Here is a 16,800-nt window from a genome sequence, read left to right as displayed (position 1 = left end):
AGTTCGATTCCCCAATTCATCACATCAATCATGAATCACCGCTGAATAGCCCTTGAGCAAGGCTTCCATGCAGGGTCCGGCTGGAAACAAGCTTCGTGCTTAGTCCGACACCCTGGGTAAACAACAAACTTTGCTTTGCTTTGGCATACTTGTCAAGCACAGCAGACATCAACAATCATGGGTAAAGGAAACAACGCCTCCTCCAAATTGAGCGGCTTCCTATAATAGCTGATATTGAGCAGTGCCTTGCTACAGTAATTGTTTAGCCCTCCTTTTGGAGAGGCCGGCCATTTCACACCCAACTTGAGCCGACTGCGCATATTACTCAATGTGCAAACAGTGCGCAAACTAGCGGCGCGAGACCAGAGCACTGCACGAGAATGTGTTACGATGTGAACTTCTAGATACAGTATATTCACTGTGTGTGTGTGTGTGTGTGTGTGTGTGTGTGTGTGTGTGTGTGTGTGTGTGTGTGTGTGTGTGTGTGTGTGTGTGTGTGTGTGTGTGTGTGTGTGTGTGTGTGTGTGTGTGTGTGTGTGTGTGTGTGTGTGTGTGTGTACCTTTTGTGTTACAGGATGTTTGTAGTACAGTATGACAAATTGAAACATGCATTTCGCACACACACACCTGTTGTATTCCACAAATGAGGTCAGAGAACATCTCACCTTCTCTCCCTGTGTTGCTGCTGTGACATCAAAGAAGTTTGTGTAAGTGATGTCACAGTGTCCCCGTTGTGTGTGTGTATGTGTGTGTGTGTGTTTGAGGTGTGATGTCAGAGTGTTGTGTTACTGCGCAGGAAGTGCCTGTGGTGTGAAGTTGGTTACGTCCTTGTTTATTCGTCTGTCACCCACCGTGGTCAATATGAAATGTGAACCCTGGTTATCAAGTTCACACACAACCTACTGTACTTGACTGTCTGACTGACTGACTGACTGACTGACTGTCACAATTTCAAGTTTTTCATTTTGTAATTTATGGAAGAAAAAAAATATCAACTGACTAAACACGGAGGGTTTCTCTGTGCTTCCGCAAAAAGAAAAAGAAAATCATTGCGACCCCTCGTTCGCTAGTTATAGGCCGTTGAATGTAGCATCTCTCGTCAAAAATGCAGAGGAAATCCAGGGAGGCGAGATACAGGTGTTTTTCCAAATCGAATAACAAGGAAGTGAATGGTGGAGGAGATCTTGCGATCACGTGTGACTGAGAATGAAATGGTCACTCATGTGTTAGCGAACAGCGCCATCTAGCACAAAATCTCGTCATACTCGTCATTGGCAGTGTGAGCCTTGGCAAAATATGACGAGAAATCTCGTTAAAGTCAAAGAGTTAAGAACTTCCAGTATCTGTAATTCTTTTGAAAAAAGTAAAAAGGGAAGATGTATTCACAAGTAAATCCGCTGTTAAAAAAAATTATTCTCTCAAAAGATCCTCAATAAATCATTGGCATCGGCGACTCTTCTTTGATCTCTTTAAGATTTGTTCTCACAACCCATAAAAATGGTTGCGTGACCCGGACCCTCTGGAGTGGGTCCCGGCCCATTGTTTGCGAACCAATGCTCTCAAAAGGACAGACAGACAAATGGACGCACAAGGAGTAACATGAGAACATAATGGTGACTGACTTTGAATCCCGTCTATATCGTCTCTGTCGGTTGGAAACCTCATATGTCCAAAGCTGTTGTGCTCCCAATACAACAGTAGAGGACTGTGGTTGTACTGGTCAGCTCCCAGTACAACAGTAGAGGACTGTGGTTGTACTGGTCAGCTCCCAGTACAACAGTAGAGGACTGTGGTTGTACTGGTCAGCTCCCAGTACAACAGTAGAGGACTGTGGTTGTACTGGTCAGCTCCCAGTACAACAGTAGAGGACTGTGGTTGTACTGGTCAGCTCCCAGTACAACAGTAGAGGACTGTTGGCCAGTGGGAGTGTGTGGGAGTGTGTGGTCCAGTATGTCCACAGACTTAAGGTCAGTGACTCATTATCTTGAGATGAGCACTTCTCTGTGTCACGTGACTGATTTGTCTGAAACATGACTGCCTTTAATAATGTGTCAAGTAATATAACGTGTGTGTGTGTGTGTGTGTGTGTGTGTGTGTGTGTGTGTGTGTGTGTGTGTGTGTGTGTGTGTGTGTGTGTGTGTGTGTGTGTGTGTGTGTGTGTGTGTGTGTGTGTGTGTGTGTGTGTGTGTGCCATCTTTTTTTTGTATGTAACAATGCTCTGCTTTACATGCACTTTGTAACTGCCTGTTTTCCCTTTATCTGACTGCACTGGCAGTGTTTATGTCCTTTGTACATCCTGTACTTCTTATTATGAGGACATAAATAAATATTTCAAATGTGTGTTTTCCAGGTGTGTGGTGGTGTTACTGAACCCCAAGAAGAACAAACAACATCACATCCTCAACAACTGCAGGTAACAACCAATCGCACGGCACACTGACTGCTTACACTCCACAGCCAATCACATGTCCCTCTGCTTACACTCAACAGCCAATTGCGTCACTATGTCACTGTGACCTTCGTCGGATAAAGGCCATATAGGACCATCATGTTTAACTGTATAGTCTACCACTGCAAAACAGTACCTAACATTAATACCCACTAGAAAACCGTACTTAAATGTAATAACCACTACAAAACAGTAAGTAAGTAAGCCTTGCCGAGCAATGTGGCCCATTTCACTATGAATTGAGTACTCTCTATGAATTGAGTACATGGGAACCCCATTTGAAACAAGCCATCAGGCTTTCATGGGCTTTTCAATCCTATTTAGTTGACCTTGTATTTAAACTCTACTTTCATGTGCTTTTTTCTTCTAAATGAAGTATTCAATCAATCAATCAGTTCAGGAGCCTATCTCCTGTTTCTGTAGCGTGAGGCAGCTTGATGTGCTTGAAGTTCATCCCCCAGCTATGATGTACAAGTACACCCCCTGGACATGAGGCTAGTACAGGGGTTGACGCTAACGGCTGCCCGAGGCAGGTAAATAAAACTAGCGGGCAGGCGGAATATGCTTCCGGGTTACATTACATGACATTACAGTCATTTAGCAGACGCTTTTATCCAAAGCGACTTACAATAAGTCGCCCGACTGGGCAACTGCTAGTTTGAGTGGGGACACAACCATCTTTAGTTCACTATAAACACAATATGAGATATCTGTCTAAACATCTGAACGTGGCCATATCACTCTGTCCCCGCTTCTCTCTCTCGCTCTCTCCTTCCCTCCCCACACACACACACACACACACACACACACACACACACACACACACACACACACACACACACACACACACACACACACACACACACACACTCTCTACAGTGCAGTGGCTCTTGTGAACTCCGGAGAAACTACAAGCTCACAAAGTGTTGTTTCAATTTCAGCTCATTCAAGCCATCTTTCCCAGTAGAAAAGACTTTGCTACTATTTAACTCTACTACGGGCGGGCATGTGCGTGAGATGAGCACGGCTGCATGCATCCCACCCGCGATATAATTAAAAAAAAAACACCCGCAGACTTTTGTCGCATGTTCCTTAGTCCCTGGCCGACGCGTGAAAATACAAGAATGCAGCTTATAAAGCCTTCCTTATGTTTTTTTCAAAAATAGCAGATCTACAAGCTCGTAGCGCGGCACTCGGTGCAGCGCTATGAGCTTGTATATCTGATATTTTTGAATAGCCAAAGAAATCTAAAGTGACACAGATGCGTTCCAGGTCTTAATGGGTTATTGAACGGTCAAAGCTTAGCACGTGTCAAGGCAGACAAACGTAAACCCTTGACTTCCAGTCGGTGGACTTCAAAATAAGAGCACATTGACAAGTTATGGGAAAGTAAGTGTCTTCTGGTCTGTGGAATGTAAAATAAGGGCACTGTTGGCCTACTGTATAATGTGCTGTTTTCACTGTTGCTACGCTTGAAAATATAAAATAACATGACTACCCATAGTCATATTCATAGCTATTTAGATATTTGTCCGACGGGCAAGTGCCTCTGAGACCTTAGTGTCAACCCCTGCTAGTATGTCGCAAGGACTTACCCCCAATACAAGCCTTGATGCTGAATGCCAACCAGGTAGGCATTGGGTCCCAATTTTATAACCCCGACCTCCCGATCTCAGTGAGGGTGGACTCTCTTAACCACAAGGCCACTGAGCTAAAACATTGTTATCTTAACATTAATAACCACTCCAAAATGGTATCTAACATCAATAACCACTAGGGGTGTGCTGATATATCGTCCCGCGATATATCGTCCCGCGATATATCGCGATACGTTTTTGTGACGATATGTATCGTTTTGGGGGGGAAAATTATCGTTTTGAAAAAAAATATATTGTTTTTTTTTCAATAATAATAATCAGGCATGCAAACAGCCCCGAGGTGAAAAGGGTGACAACATGTTGGGGTTTTTTTCGGGTCAGGTGTCACACTATTAACCTATTTGGATTCAAAATGGCTATTGTAGCTGAAAAGCTACAAGTTTGCTCTGAATAAGTTTCTGAATAATGCAAAACAGAAATATTTGTTTGCATTTGCTCCCCCCCCCCCCATATATTTTCATAATAAAAAAGTGCCATATATCGTATCGATATCGTATCGATGTCGTGAGCCCAATATCGTATCGTTTCATGGAATTAGTGTATCGGCACACCCCTAATAACCACTATTAAACAGTGTTTTATGTGTACATTAAGTGTTTTATGGTGCATGAATTATATCGGCTTTGCGCCGTCAAGTTCATCTACGTTAGAAAATAACATTTCTTCTCCAGCTTGAGAAGAGCATTGGATATCTGGGTTGCATGATCGTATTTCACCCAGCAGTACCTCTTGGTGTTCTTTTAGGTTCCAACTCTAGCATGACTTCACTGAGCCGCGTGCGAGCCTTATTATGTCTCTCATAGTGCTCTCACACATCATGTCCAGAGCCTTTTCTGAAAAGAAGGAAGAAAAGTCCTCTGGTGACGTCTTGCGTCTGTGTGACTGGAGCTCAACCCTCCACAAAAGAAATGCACTGCAGGCGCTGTTTGTTTTGCACGAGTGGATAAATAAAAAAAAGGAGCGGCTCTGAAATGTGGAACGGCGGTGCTGATGTTTAAAATGAAATCACGTGTTGTGAATGTTGATTTATTACAGTGCAAAGCAGCGCTATGGGCGATACGACTTCAAATCAAATATCACGATTATTTCAAACTTTTGCCTCGATTATGATTAACCCATTAAGACCTGAGGCAATTCTTAAAAAAAATATTTCTTGAAAGAAATCTAAAAAAAAATGTTTTCAAAAATAGCAGATCTACTAGCTCATAGCGCGGCACTCGGTGCCGTGCTATGAGCTTGTATATCTGCTATTTTTGAATAGCCAAAGAAATCTAAAGTGACACAGATGCGTTCCAGGTCTTAATTTAATTTAATTCAATGAACGATTATATTATTATAAACTAAAAAGAAACGCCACCACTGTATGTACAACAACATTTTTATTTTGTACTTTTATTATATTACGGTTTTACTATAAATGTTATTCTTATGTACCTGGTACTCCGGTAAGGTCTCCGGTTCGATGCCGGCTCTTGCTGGCATGGTTTCAACAGTGCCCTTGAGCAGACACTGACCTAGAACCTAGGATGTCTGGAATGCAGAGGATGAAATCTGGGTCAATGTAATTGACCAATGAAACTCCTCTCTCTCTCTTTCTTCAGGAAAACCATCACCACTCTATCCTTCTCTCCAGATGGGAAGTACATAGTAACAGGAGAGGTGAGAGACTGATACACATACACACTATCCTCCTATAATTTGACAAACCTGTTGTTCTGCCCGGTTCTCCTCAGTGGCTGGAGCAATTGATCTGAATTTGCACACAGCCATTGACCCTTACCATGTGCACTTAACTCATTACCTGCCAAAAACGTTTATAAAAGTTTTTGAGAATTTAGCTATTGCCTGCCAAAAACGTTTATAAACATTTTTGGCAAAAAAAAAAAATCTACATTTTTTCTTTATTTTTGGGGTTTTTCCGTTTTTATGTTCGTCACAAAGAACCAGGAGATAACATTTTCCAAAAAGTTGCTGCTCCATTCACTTCAATGTTAAAAAATAAACAGACAAAAAAATAACATTTTTCCTATGTTTTACCATTTAAACCCCTGGCAGAGGCTACAGACTGTTCTAGAGAAACTCTGGCAGTCTAAGAGCTAACAGCGAAGCCCGTTTTACGATTACACGAAATCTCAGCTGTTTATTAGCGATTTTGTGTTCGCTGGCTCCCGGGTTGCCAGATCAGGTGCGCATATCCCCCCCACGGGTTTGGTCTAGTAATAATAATAATACATCCAATTTATATAGCACTTTTCTTGGTACTGAAAGTCGCTTTAGACAAACAAATACAATAAACGACTTCATTGAGAGAATAACTTGTTAAAAAGGCAAAAAACTAACCAAAGAAAAACATTTAAATTAAAAGGCAGAAAAAGAGGGATATGAAATAGGCGGGGAAAGTGAGTCTGAAAAGGTGTGTTTTGGTGGGAGGCTTTGAACAGGGCAAGGGTGGGGGGCGGCTTTGATGTGAGATGGGAGTGAGTTCCAAAGGGAGGGGGAAACAACTGAGCCCAATCTGTCCTTACGTCTTATTTCTCATAATCTGCTACTATACTTGTGGGAACATTTGGTCCACACAAGTATAGTAATATAAATGTATACACACACACACACACACACACACACACACACACACACACACACACACACACACACACACACACACACACACACACACACACATCTGTGTGCTCACAGTTTCCATGGCAGCCCAGCTGCGTACCACATCCAGTTGTGTAATGCGTTGGTTCTCAGAGTGGGGTCCGGGGACCCCCAGGGGTCCATGGGGGGGTACCAGCAAAATTTGTTTATATAGCTTCACAATCATTTTAACCACTTTAGCCATATTTCATACTTTGGCTATTCATAGTGCGGCACCGAGTGCCGCGCTATGAGCTTGTAGGTCTGCTATTTTTGAAAAATCCTGAAAAATATGTGCAAATCTTTCAATATGTATATTTTTGTTCAACTCAAATCTTTGCTTCTGGGGGGGTCCCTGGAACAAAATATTTTGAGATAGGGGTCCGTGGCCAAATACATATCAATTTGTGGGTCCTTGACATGAAAATGTTTGAGAACCACTGGCGCAATGGTCTGACTCTCCAACGGGTTAATACACGGGAGCCGGTTCAATGAGAAGGATCACTGGTTCCCTGGCACAGCACCAGCGGGCTTTTTTTTCCCCCTCAGAATGTTTTTCCCCTTCAGCACATGTTCCCTCTCTAGAACATGTCTCATAAAACCAGCTCCTGCTTCTTTCCTTTATCACCACAGCTCTTTAAACACACACACACACACGCACACACGCACACACACACACACACACACACACACACACACACACACACACACACACACACACACACACACACACACACACACACACACACACACACACACACACACACACACACACACACACACATTCATGTAAAAGTTTAGTAAGTAAAACTACAGGGCACCATATAGGACAGTGCAGTTGTATTTTTATATGTATGTATGCATGAATGACATACACACAGATGGATATAGAGGTAGAATGATTGAAGCATTAATGGTTTAACACACAGATAGAGGTAGAATGAAGAGTCTAGATGAAGAAGAGGAGAACAGAGGGAACAGAGAGTTGTGACAGAAGGTACCCGGCATGACCTCCTGGACCGGCTGTCTGCCAACATTAAGGAGCCCTTCCCCCTCGCTGACCACAACCTGTTGAGACTACCATTGTGTACCAATGGACCAGAGAACCAGCGCGCCAGTGTATCACCGTACCAACGTACAAGCCTGTTCATCAGTGTTTTTTTGTAATCTTTCATGAATCTGCATCAAATGTCAAACTAGAAGCCACGCCCCCCTCATCTCTGGTCCCACTTGGAAGAGGCCCTCCTCTGAAGGTGGTCTATACAGGGGACAGAAGATGGTCTATACAGGGGACAGAAGGTGGTCTATACAGGGGACAGAAGATGGTCTATACAGGAGGTCTATACAGGGGACAGGTGTTGACTGTGTGGTCGGCAGTCTGCTCAAGCTCCCCTGCACTCGCATGCTGTGCTGTCTGCCAGGCTCCACGCATCCAAGCATCCCAGTACCCCGGTACGCAGGTGGTCCACTACAGGCGTGTCCGTTTCTACACTCCCAAGAGTGGAACATGGAACATGGAACCAAATGGACCTTGTTAAGGGTCCAGTTGGTTCCATTTGTACAGTCTTGGAGTTGTACGGATGAATTAATACAGAGGATTTTACTGTGCAGAGGAAACAACAGATCTTGGACCCATTTAGATGATGTCAGTCAGTGGACTCTCCCATTGTGTTTTGGGCTACATCACGTTCTGTAAGGAGAGTTTGTAACACCAAAAAGCTGCTTCCTCAGCAACATTCTTTCTGGATCAATGGGGGCCATCAAAGCCCGGTTGAACAAGAAGAAGAAGAGGGCTTCATGGCAGAGGGAACGCAGAGGAGGTCAAGGCTGTCCAGAAGGAGTTGAAGGTGGTAGTTGGCGCCGACCAAGGGCAGTCTGGAAGTTAGGCTACAGGCCAACTGCGTGTGTGTGCGTGTGTGTGCGTGTGCGTGTGCGTGTGCGTGTGTGTGTGTGTGTGTGTGTGTGTGTGTGTGTGTGTGTGTGTGTGTGTGTGTGTGTGTGTGTGTGTGTGTGTGTGTGTGTGTGTGTGTGTGTGTGTGTGTGTGTGTGTGTGTGTGTGTGTGTGTCAACTGGCTACCAACATTCAAGCACTGCTGTTCAGGGGAACGTGCAAACAAGCCGAAGCTGTTTTTTCAACTGATTGGACAATCCAACCCCCCATGATGAGACCTCATGTCAGGAGCCATCAGCCCCAGCCTTAACCCCCATAAGACCTGCGTCCTCTGTTACTGACTATTGATGTTTTGAATACTGACTCTTGCGCATGGACTACTAGGATGTATATAGTGCCGAACCTTGACATACTGTATTATGCTTGTTATGATACACTGTCATCATATAAATGAATTCCCCATTGCAGAAATGTAGTGCCATAATCATTTTTTTTCTTTTTATCTTGGCTTTCACTCTTACCTGAACTTCTCCTGGATGGAGCTTGCACAAAAATGAATTTCACCCGCTGTTTCACGCCTGTAAACCTGTGATGTGACAATAAAGTTGATTCTGATTCTCCTGTGTTTCAACCGGGTTGCTAAAATGACACCTGCATTTACCTCTGGTGCTCAATAAAGTGTTATCTGATCTTACAGTATGTCTGTCTGCCTACTGGTTAAACTGTCTTTCGTCTGTCTGTTTATTTAACCCATTAAGAACTGACACTTCTACAAATGTCCTCTAAATCAGGGGTCTTCAACGTTTTCAGGCCAAGGACCCCCTAGCTGAGAGAGAGATGAAGCAGGGACCCCCTCTATATTGTATAACATTGTGTTTCAGAATATACCAAGTAAACAATATTTTTTGTTTACTTGGTCTGCTCTTTTTTCCCTCTACACCTATATACCTCTTTGCCAAAAATATCAGATCTACAAGCCCACAACGCCTCGCAGCGCGGAGGCGTTGTGAGCTTGTAGATCCCTGCTCTAAATCAGTAGTTCTCAAACTTTTTCTTTAATTGAAAATTATTCAAGATTTTTCAAACACTTTCAAGATTTTTCAAAAATGTTCAATGTTGTTTTGGTGTATAGTGGTTGTTTTTTGGCTCTTTTTTTATATGTTTTGTTTTGTTTTGTGTCTTCTGTTATGATAGTGGTCAATGTATTTGTATTTAAAAATGGAAAAAGCAAATAAAAAAAGAAAAACGTAGTGTGGTGTTCGTATATGGAATTATATACGTGTGCTACGTGTGTATATCTATATCACTAATAATGGTGTATGTTTGTGCAGCTCACGACGGGTTGTTAACTCTCTCCTGTCCTGTCCCGTGGGTGTCTTGCAGAGTGGTCACATGCCTGCTGTGCGCGTGTGGGAGGTCACTGAGCGCGTGCAGGTGGCAGAGCTACAGGAACACAAGTATGGCATCGCCTGCGTGTCCTTCTCTCCCAACAGCAAATACATCATCAGCGTGGGATACCAGCACGACATGATGGTCAACGTCTGGTACTGGAAGGTAACACCGAATGACTGACTGACTAACTGATACCAGCACCAAGGTTATTATAGTTAAAACCCATTAAGACCTGGAACGCATCTGTGTCACTTTAGATTTCTTTGGCTATTCAAAAATAGCAGATATACAAGATCATAGCGCGGCACCGAGTGCCGCGCTATGATCTTGTAGATCTGCTATTTTTGAAAAATATTGAAAAAAAAATGTTTTGATTTAAAAAAAAAAACTTTTAGGATTTAGAAAACATTTTTAAGAATCGCCTCGGGTCTTAACTTATTGAGTGCCATTAACGCGTTTCACATGCTATGCTGCAACGTGCCAATGACGTGTTTTTGAAAAAATAGTAAAAAAAAAACATTTTTGAAAAACATTTTCAGAACCCAAGATATACTTATCCGAAGATTTGCAGCTCCATCCACTCCTTGTTTAACTTATAACTGAAAAAGGCTGTATATCGCTTCCTAAGCACTTTTTTTTTACTTTGAAAAAAACTCTGGCGCTGGGATGAGTTAATGGGTTAACGGAAACTAACGAAATATCGAAAACTAAAATTGAAAAATACATTTTCGCTAACTGAACTAAATAAAAAGTAGAATATAAAAAAATACGACAACTAACTGAAACTGTAATGTGTGTTTAAAAAGCGTAATTAAAACGGACTGAAATTATAGACAAAATGCCCTTCGTTTTCGTTTTTCTCGTTAATTGTCCAACAGTAACTGAATATATATATATATATATATATATATATATATATATATATATATATATTATTTAAATTGTATCTTTTGTTGAGTTTTTATTACACAATGCTTACTCTGACCTTTTTGAATCCTGCACCTGACACATTTTTCAAAAATAAAAAAAAACAGTGTTATGCGTCACGTAACTGTGGCAATGCTTTTATTGTCCACAACCTATTATAAACATATAAAATACAATATCAAGTCTTTGCATTTTGTGCTTTTCATGTATGTGGACACAAATAAAATAAATACTGTGTGTGTGTGTGTGTGTGTGTGTGTGTGTCTGTCTGTCTGTCTAGAAAAATGTGGTGGTAGCAGCCAATAAGGTGTCCAGCAAGGTGACGGCTGTTTCCTTCTCCGATGACTCCTCCTACTTCGTCACCGCCGGCAACCGCCACGTCAAGTTCTGGTACCTGGATACCAAGACCTCCAAGGTTACACGCACACACACACACACACACACACACACACTCACTCACTCACTCACTCACTCACTCACTCACTCACTCACTCACTCACTCACTCACTCACTCACTCACTCACTCACTCACTCACTCACTCACTCACACACACGCGCACACACACACAGTACATCTAACACATTAAGAGTAACTTCATCCCTGCGCCAACCATATGCTCCTTAGCTAACAGCTGAAACATATTTTTCTACTTTCATTCTTTCTCTCAATTCAAAGGGGTTTTATTGGCATGAGAAAACATACGTTTACATCTCTCTCTCTCTCTCTGTACCTTGAACGACAAATACAATATATTATTCCGCTTTTATTCTCTCAATATCTCTTGCTCTCTGAATGACAATTGACATATATTTTTCTGCTTTTATTCTCTCTATATCTCTCTCTGTGTGTGTGTCTCTCTCTATGTCTCTCTCTCTATGTCTCTCTCTCTCTCTCTCTCTCTCTCTCTCTCTCTCTCTCTCTCTCTCAGTTGAATGCTACAGTTCCTCTGTTAGGCCGCTCCGGCCTGTTGGGGGAGCTCCGGAACAACTTCTTCAGCGACGTGGCGTGTGGGCGTGGCCGCTACGCTAGCTCCACCTTCTGCATCACGTCGTCCGGCCTCCTCTGCGAGTTCAACGACCGACGCCTCCTGGACAAATGGGTGGAGCTACGGGTAAAAAGCCAGTCATCCAATTATAAATCCACTTGAATTAAGCGCAATACGTACTTCCTTCCCGACGTCAGGGTTCGGACAGGCTTTTACGAACTATAGTTTGGAGAGTCGGTACATCTGGAGGTGCGCGACTTCTGAGAAAAACGTTCTGTGACCTCCCATCAGAAGGTCGGAATGACGTCAATTTGTAGTTATATCACCTCCCTTTCCGAAGAAACGTTAGGACGTCGGACGGAGTGTGTTTTCCGCTTTAGTTAATTGCTCAATCAGTTATATCGTTGTTGTCGGGCAGAAACCTCTTATATCCATATCCTAACTTTTTGTGTAATAATTAATAATGCCCTACTAATTCATACTACAGCTAATGCCCTACTTGATCATTACTACAGCGTCACACAAAAGCATCAAAAGTAGCAGATCCACAAGCTTGCGTCGCGTTTCAAGCTTATAGATCTGCTATTTTAGCATGCATTTTTGCAATTTGAATCTTGAAAAGTAACAGTTTTGGACATACAAGGATTCCACCCGACAGAGTCGATATCCTACTTATTGTTATTTAGTTGATGTTGGTGGGTCTATGGGTGAGTCAGTTTGTTGTTGCTGGGGGAAAGTAAATGACTTAGTTTGAGTCATTTGATCTCAAAGTAATTCACGTTAATTAACATTTGAGAAACACACTGACATCAATGGAACATGAACCGATGATACTACTGCATGTAGCTGGATTCTATGAATGCACACAGTAAAATCCTCAGTGTTCATTTAAAGGGTATCAAGGGTAAGTGATACTTTTTGTTGGTTAAAACTTGAAGTGTTTTGTTAAAAGGTTAACGCGTTATATTCTGATAGTAATCATTGCTACAGAGTGTTTGCTCATTAACAGGAGTCTCCCTGTCTCACCAGTTCTTTAATAAACAGAAAATACATTTTCAGGTGGCTTGCAAATTTTATCCAATCAGGAGAGTGTACCCATTTATCAGTTTCATTTTTATACTGTTCCAGTTCCAATTGTGTCTGCTCATTTCTTTGTGTCATCACTTCCAATTTCTCTTGTTTAATCTGTATCCTGTGTGAGTTCTCTCTTCTGCCCGGCCTGAACATTAATTTTCTGTATACTAAAGAGCTGTAGAGACAGGAAGACTAGTGCTACTGAACAAACACTCTATAGCAATGAGTACTATCAGAATATCGACCTATTTAACACTTACTTTAACAAAAGAATATCACTTACCCCACCTTGAGGAATTTTACCGTGAATTGAACCTGCCCCGCCGTTCTAACGTGAGTACCTCTGTTCCCTGCTCCTGTGTTGCTCCCAGAAACTCGACCACATCACAGTAAGTCAGTCAGAACGACAGCATCTCAAACATCTCATCTTTTAGACTCAGTCACTTCAGCAACGCACACTTTAATATTTAAACTGTTGTCATGACATGAGATGAAGGCCTGTCACAATTATTACATCATCGTCTAATCGCAATTATTTTTGCATAATCGTCATTATCAATTCCTTGTTAAAAAATATTATTTTAAAATTATATATTTTCCAAAAAATAGTGGAAATAGCAGATCTTTCGCGACACGTTTTGAGCTTATAGATCGGCTATTTCCACTATTAATGTTTATTTTTAAGTATAAAGTAATTAAATATGTGTTGTCATATCTGCCCTGTGCAACTTTTGTTTACGAAAGCTAAAAGCCAAACAGATATGTAATTTTTAATCATAATGTTCCATTCATTTTCAAGGACAGAAACACAATTAAATCATTAATCGCAATTATTTGAGTGATGATTAATCGTCACTTTAAATTTGTAATCGTGACAGCCCTAGAGATGAAGTGAGATCGAAGATATAGATTATCAACCTGGGAATTTTGATAATTGCCAGAGGAGTTTATTCAACCTGTGTTGGATAAACGTTGCCGGCGTATGTCATTAGTTTATATATCACACAGATGAATCTATTCTTCAACTTTTGAGGGGACACCTCCAGTATGTCATATTAGGCCTGTCCCCTTGGAGTTGAATAATCGATTAATCAGTCGGTTTGGTCTTTCTTTGTCAACCAATATTTAGTTTTAGATTAGTTTCAGCTTTTTTTCCCCCATACTTTTCTACACGTTGACAGTGCTGTCAAACACGACTATAACGCTATCTGTAAAATCTATGGTAAAGTTTAATCTGCGACACAATTTTATACAATATATAGTGGGGGTCCCTGCTTCATCTCTCTCTCAGCTAGGGGGTCCTTGTCCTGAAAATACCCCTGAATTAGTTGATTAATCATTATGACTATTGGTCGACTAAGACTTTCTTTACCCAGTATAACCCAGTTTAGTATTATTTAGCCGCTAAGACGGAAAATAACATTTGATCAATGCAAATGTTTGACATGTTGTGTTCCTTAAGGAGTGAGCCCGCTCATGTTGACCGTTCATCATGTATGAGCTGACTGGTGGTCAGCTACTGTCATATCAACTTATATGCCCTAGGGCAGGTATGGCTTGTCCCTTTAAACCCCAAATAAAAGCTAGGCATTTTATAAGATCAAATAACATGATGTGAGGTATAGTCACTTCAGCAAGACAGTCTTAAGAACACTACCTGAAACAAAGGGTCAGTTTAGATGAGTCTCATGTGTAATCTTTGTTCCAAATTATCAAATGGAAGCGTCCATATTGACGTACATGATTTAAAAACTTGCTTCTGAACTGACTGACTCCCTTTGTCATCTCACCAGTCAACCTCACACCTCATTGGATGGTTTCACAGTGCACCACGTCAACCACAACCTTCACCATTTAGGATGCGTTCGGATATATAGCACTGAGTGCACTGGTCAACACAAACTAATACGTGAGTGCGCTCCCGGTGCGCATTTCCGAACGCACCCTTAGTCAAATATCGTTGCTATCAGAAACCTCTAATCTCCATATTCTTACTTTTTGTGTTATTTCATATTTTTTTATTTGAATCCTGAAAAGTAACAGTTTGACACATGAGGTTTCCACCCACATTTTTTTTCAAAAACACGTCAAACGCGTCATTGGCACGTTGCGCCATTGCGGATAAAACACGTGAAACACGTCAATGGCACTCAATGAGTTAAACCCCACCCCAGAAAGCTTTAGCTGAAACAGCCGATCGACAAGCCTATCGATCGGCTATTTTCAGCGAAAGCTTTCCCCACAATAACAGAAAACAGAATAGACACTAGTGTAGACCCCTGAGGGACTCCGCTCAACCATATGGGGTTTAAGAGGTTAAGTTCAGGTGAAACTGTAATTGTTTCTGTGTGGCATTGTTGTGTTGTGTTGTGGTTTGGGGCCGGTCTGGGGGGTCCAGGGGGTCCGGGGGGGACATTTGAATTGTAGGTGAAATGTAGAAAAACACAGAAAGGGGGTCAAAGGTCAAGGAGCTGGCTGGAGTGGGTGGAGTCACGAAGAGATGGAATGAAGGCACATTCTGAGAAAGAGGCTGTGTGTGTGTGTGTGTGTGTGTGTGTGTGTGTGTGTGTGTGTGTGTGTGTGTGTGTGTGTGTGTAAAATGGGTCAGTGGAGGTGGACCCGACTGGCAGACAGAACAATGAACAATCAGCCTTTATGAGAGAGAGAGAGAGCAGTGAATGAATGAAACAGAGAAGTCAGGGAAAGCGGGGGAGTTGACAAATAATGAGAGAGAGGAGGACAGAGACAATGAGAGGATGATGGAGCGAACGGAAAGGGAGAGTTTACACAACATGTTTGGTCTCTGTAAAGTGGTTATCAACTTCATCAGGACTGTTCTAATTCAACTACAACACACACACAATGCACACACACAAAACACATTTAATCGATTCATATACAGCAGGGGTCTTCAACGTTTTCAGGCCAAGGACCCCCTAGCTGAGAGAGGGATGAAGCAGGGACCCCCTCTATATTGTATAAAATTGTGTTTCAGATAAACTTTTGCTGCTATTTTTCCCTCTACACACCTACTGTATAACACTTTGCCAAAAATAGCCGATCTACAAGCTCACAACACCTCGCAGTGCGAGGCGTTGTGAGCTTGTAGATCTGCTATTTTTGGCTAAAGTTCTCCTCAGAACAGGGAAACTAGGGTTGGAGTGGTTAATGTAAGAACAAATAATCATGTCACACAAAGATTTGGGGGACCCCCTGTAGTAACTCTGAGGACCCCCTGTTGAAGACCCCTGATATACAGTATTTCATATATTCTCAGTCCATTTAGCACTGCCATTGAAGACATAGAGCCTCCCTCCTACCAGTTTTAGTTGATTTCGTCGACTAAAACTATGATGAAAAATGTTCGTTGACTACCTTTTTTCACTGACGAAAACTAAATAAAAAGTAAGCTATGATAAAACTAAGTCTAAATATATTGACAATTTCGTCAACAATTAAAAACGAGACTATAATATTAGGGAGGGGCTAGTGGAGAAGAGATCCATTAGAACTAAGACGAGTCATTTTATGTTTGGTTACGCTCGGGTGTTGCGCTCTGAAAATCACAGATCTACAAGCTCACAACGCGTCGCAGCGCGGCGCGTTGTGAGCTTGTAGATAGGCTATTTTCAGCATGCAAGTGTAAAATCAGCCATTACGACGCCATCAAGGCACCGCCAGAATTCATTTTATTCGACTAAATCAACTGTAGATTTAGTCGACTAAAATCTTATGATGTCAACTAAAACAAGACTAACAGTAAAACATTTCAGATGACTAAAA

At 41.9% G+C, this 16,800-nt stretch overlaps 1 protein-coding gene across 1 annotated transcript in view; it reads left to right on the top strand.

The window, feature by feature from the left end:
* Positions 1-16,800, top strand: part of mapkbp1 (mitogen-activated protein kinase binding protein 1) — a 76,716-nt gene that overhangs the window by 26,847 nt on the left and 33,069 nt on the right. The window contains exons 3-7 of the mRNA XM_084044651.1: positions 2,351-2,413; positions 5,709-5,766; positions 10,022-10,192; positions 11,238-11,372; positions 11,887-12,069. Coding sequence (XP_083900777.1) covers positions 2,351-2,413; positions 5,709-5,766; positions 10,022-10,192; positions 11,238-11,372; positions 11,887-12,069 — 610 coding nt within the window. The remainder of the gene's footprint in view (positions 1-2,350; positions 2,414-5,708; positions 5,767-10,021; positions 10,193-11,237; positions 11,373-11,886; positions 12,070-16,800) is intronic.

The sequence above is a fragment of the Gymnoscopelus microlampas genome (assembly GCF_963454915.1).
Source record: "Gymnoscopelus microlampas genome assembly, chromosome: 20".
Taxonomy (NCBI): Eukaryota; Metazoa; Chordata; class Actinopteri; order Myctophiformes; family Myctophidae; genus Gymnoscopelus; species Gymnoscopelus microlampas.
This window is presented reverse-complemented; position numbering and strand designations above follow the sequence as displayed.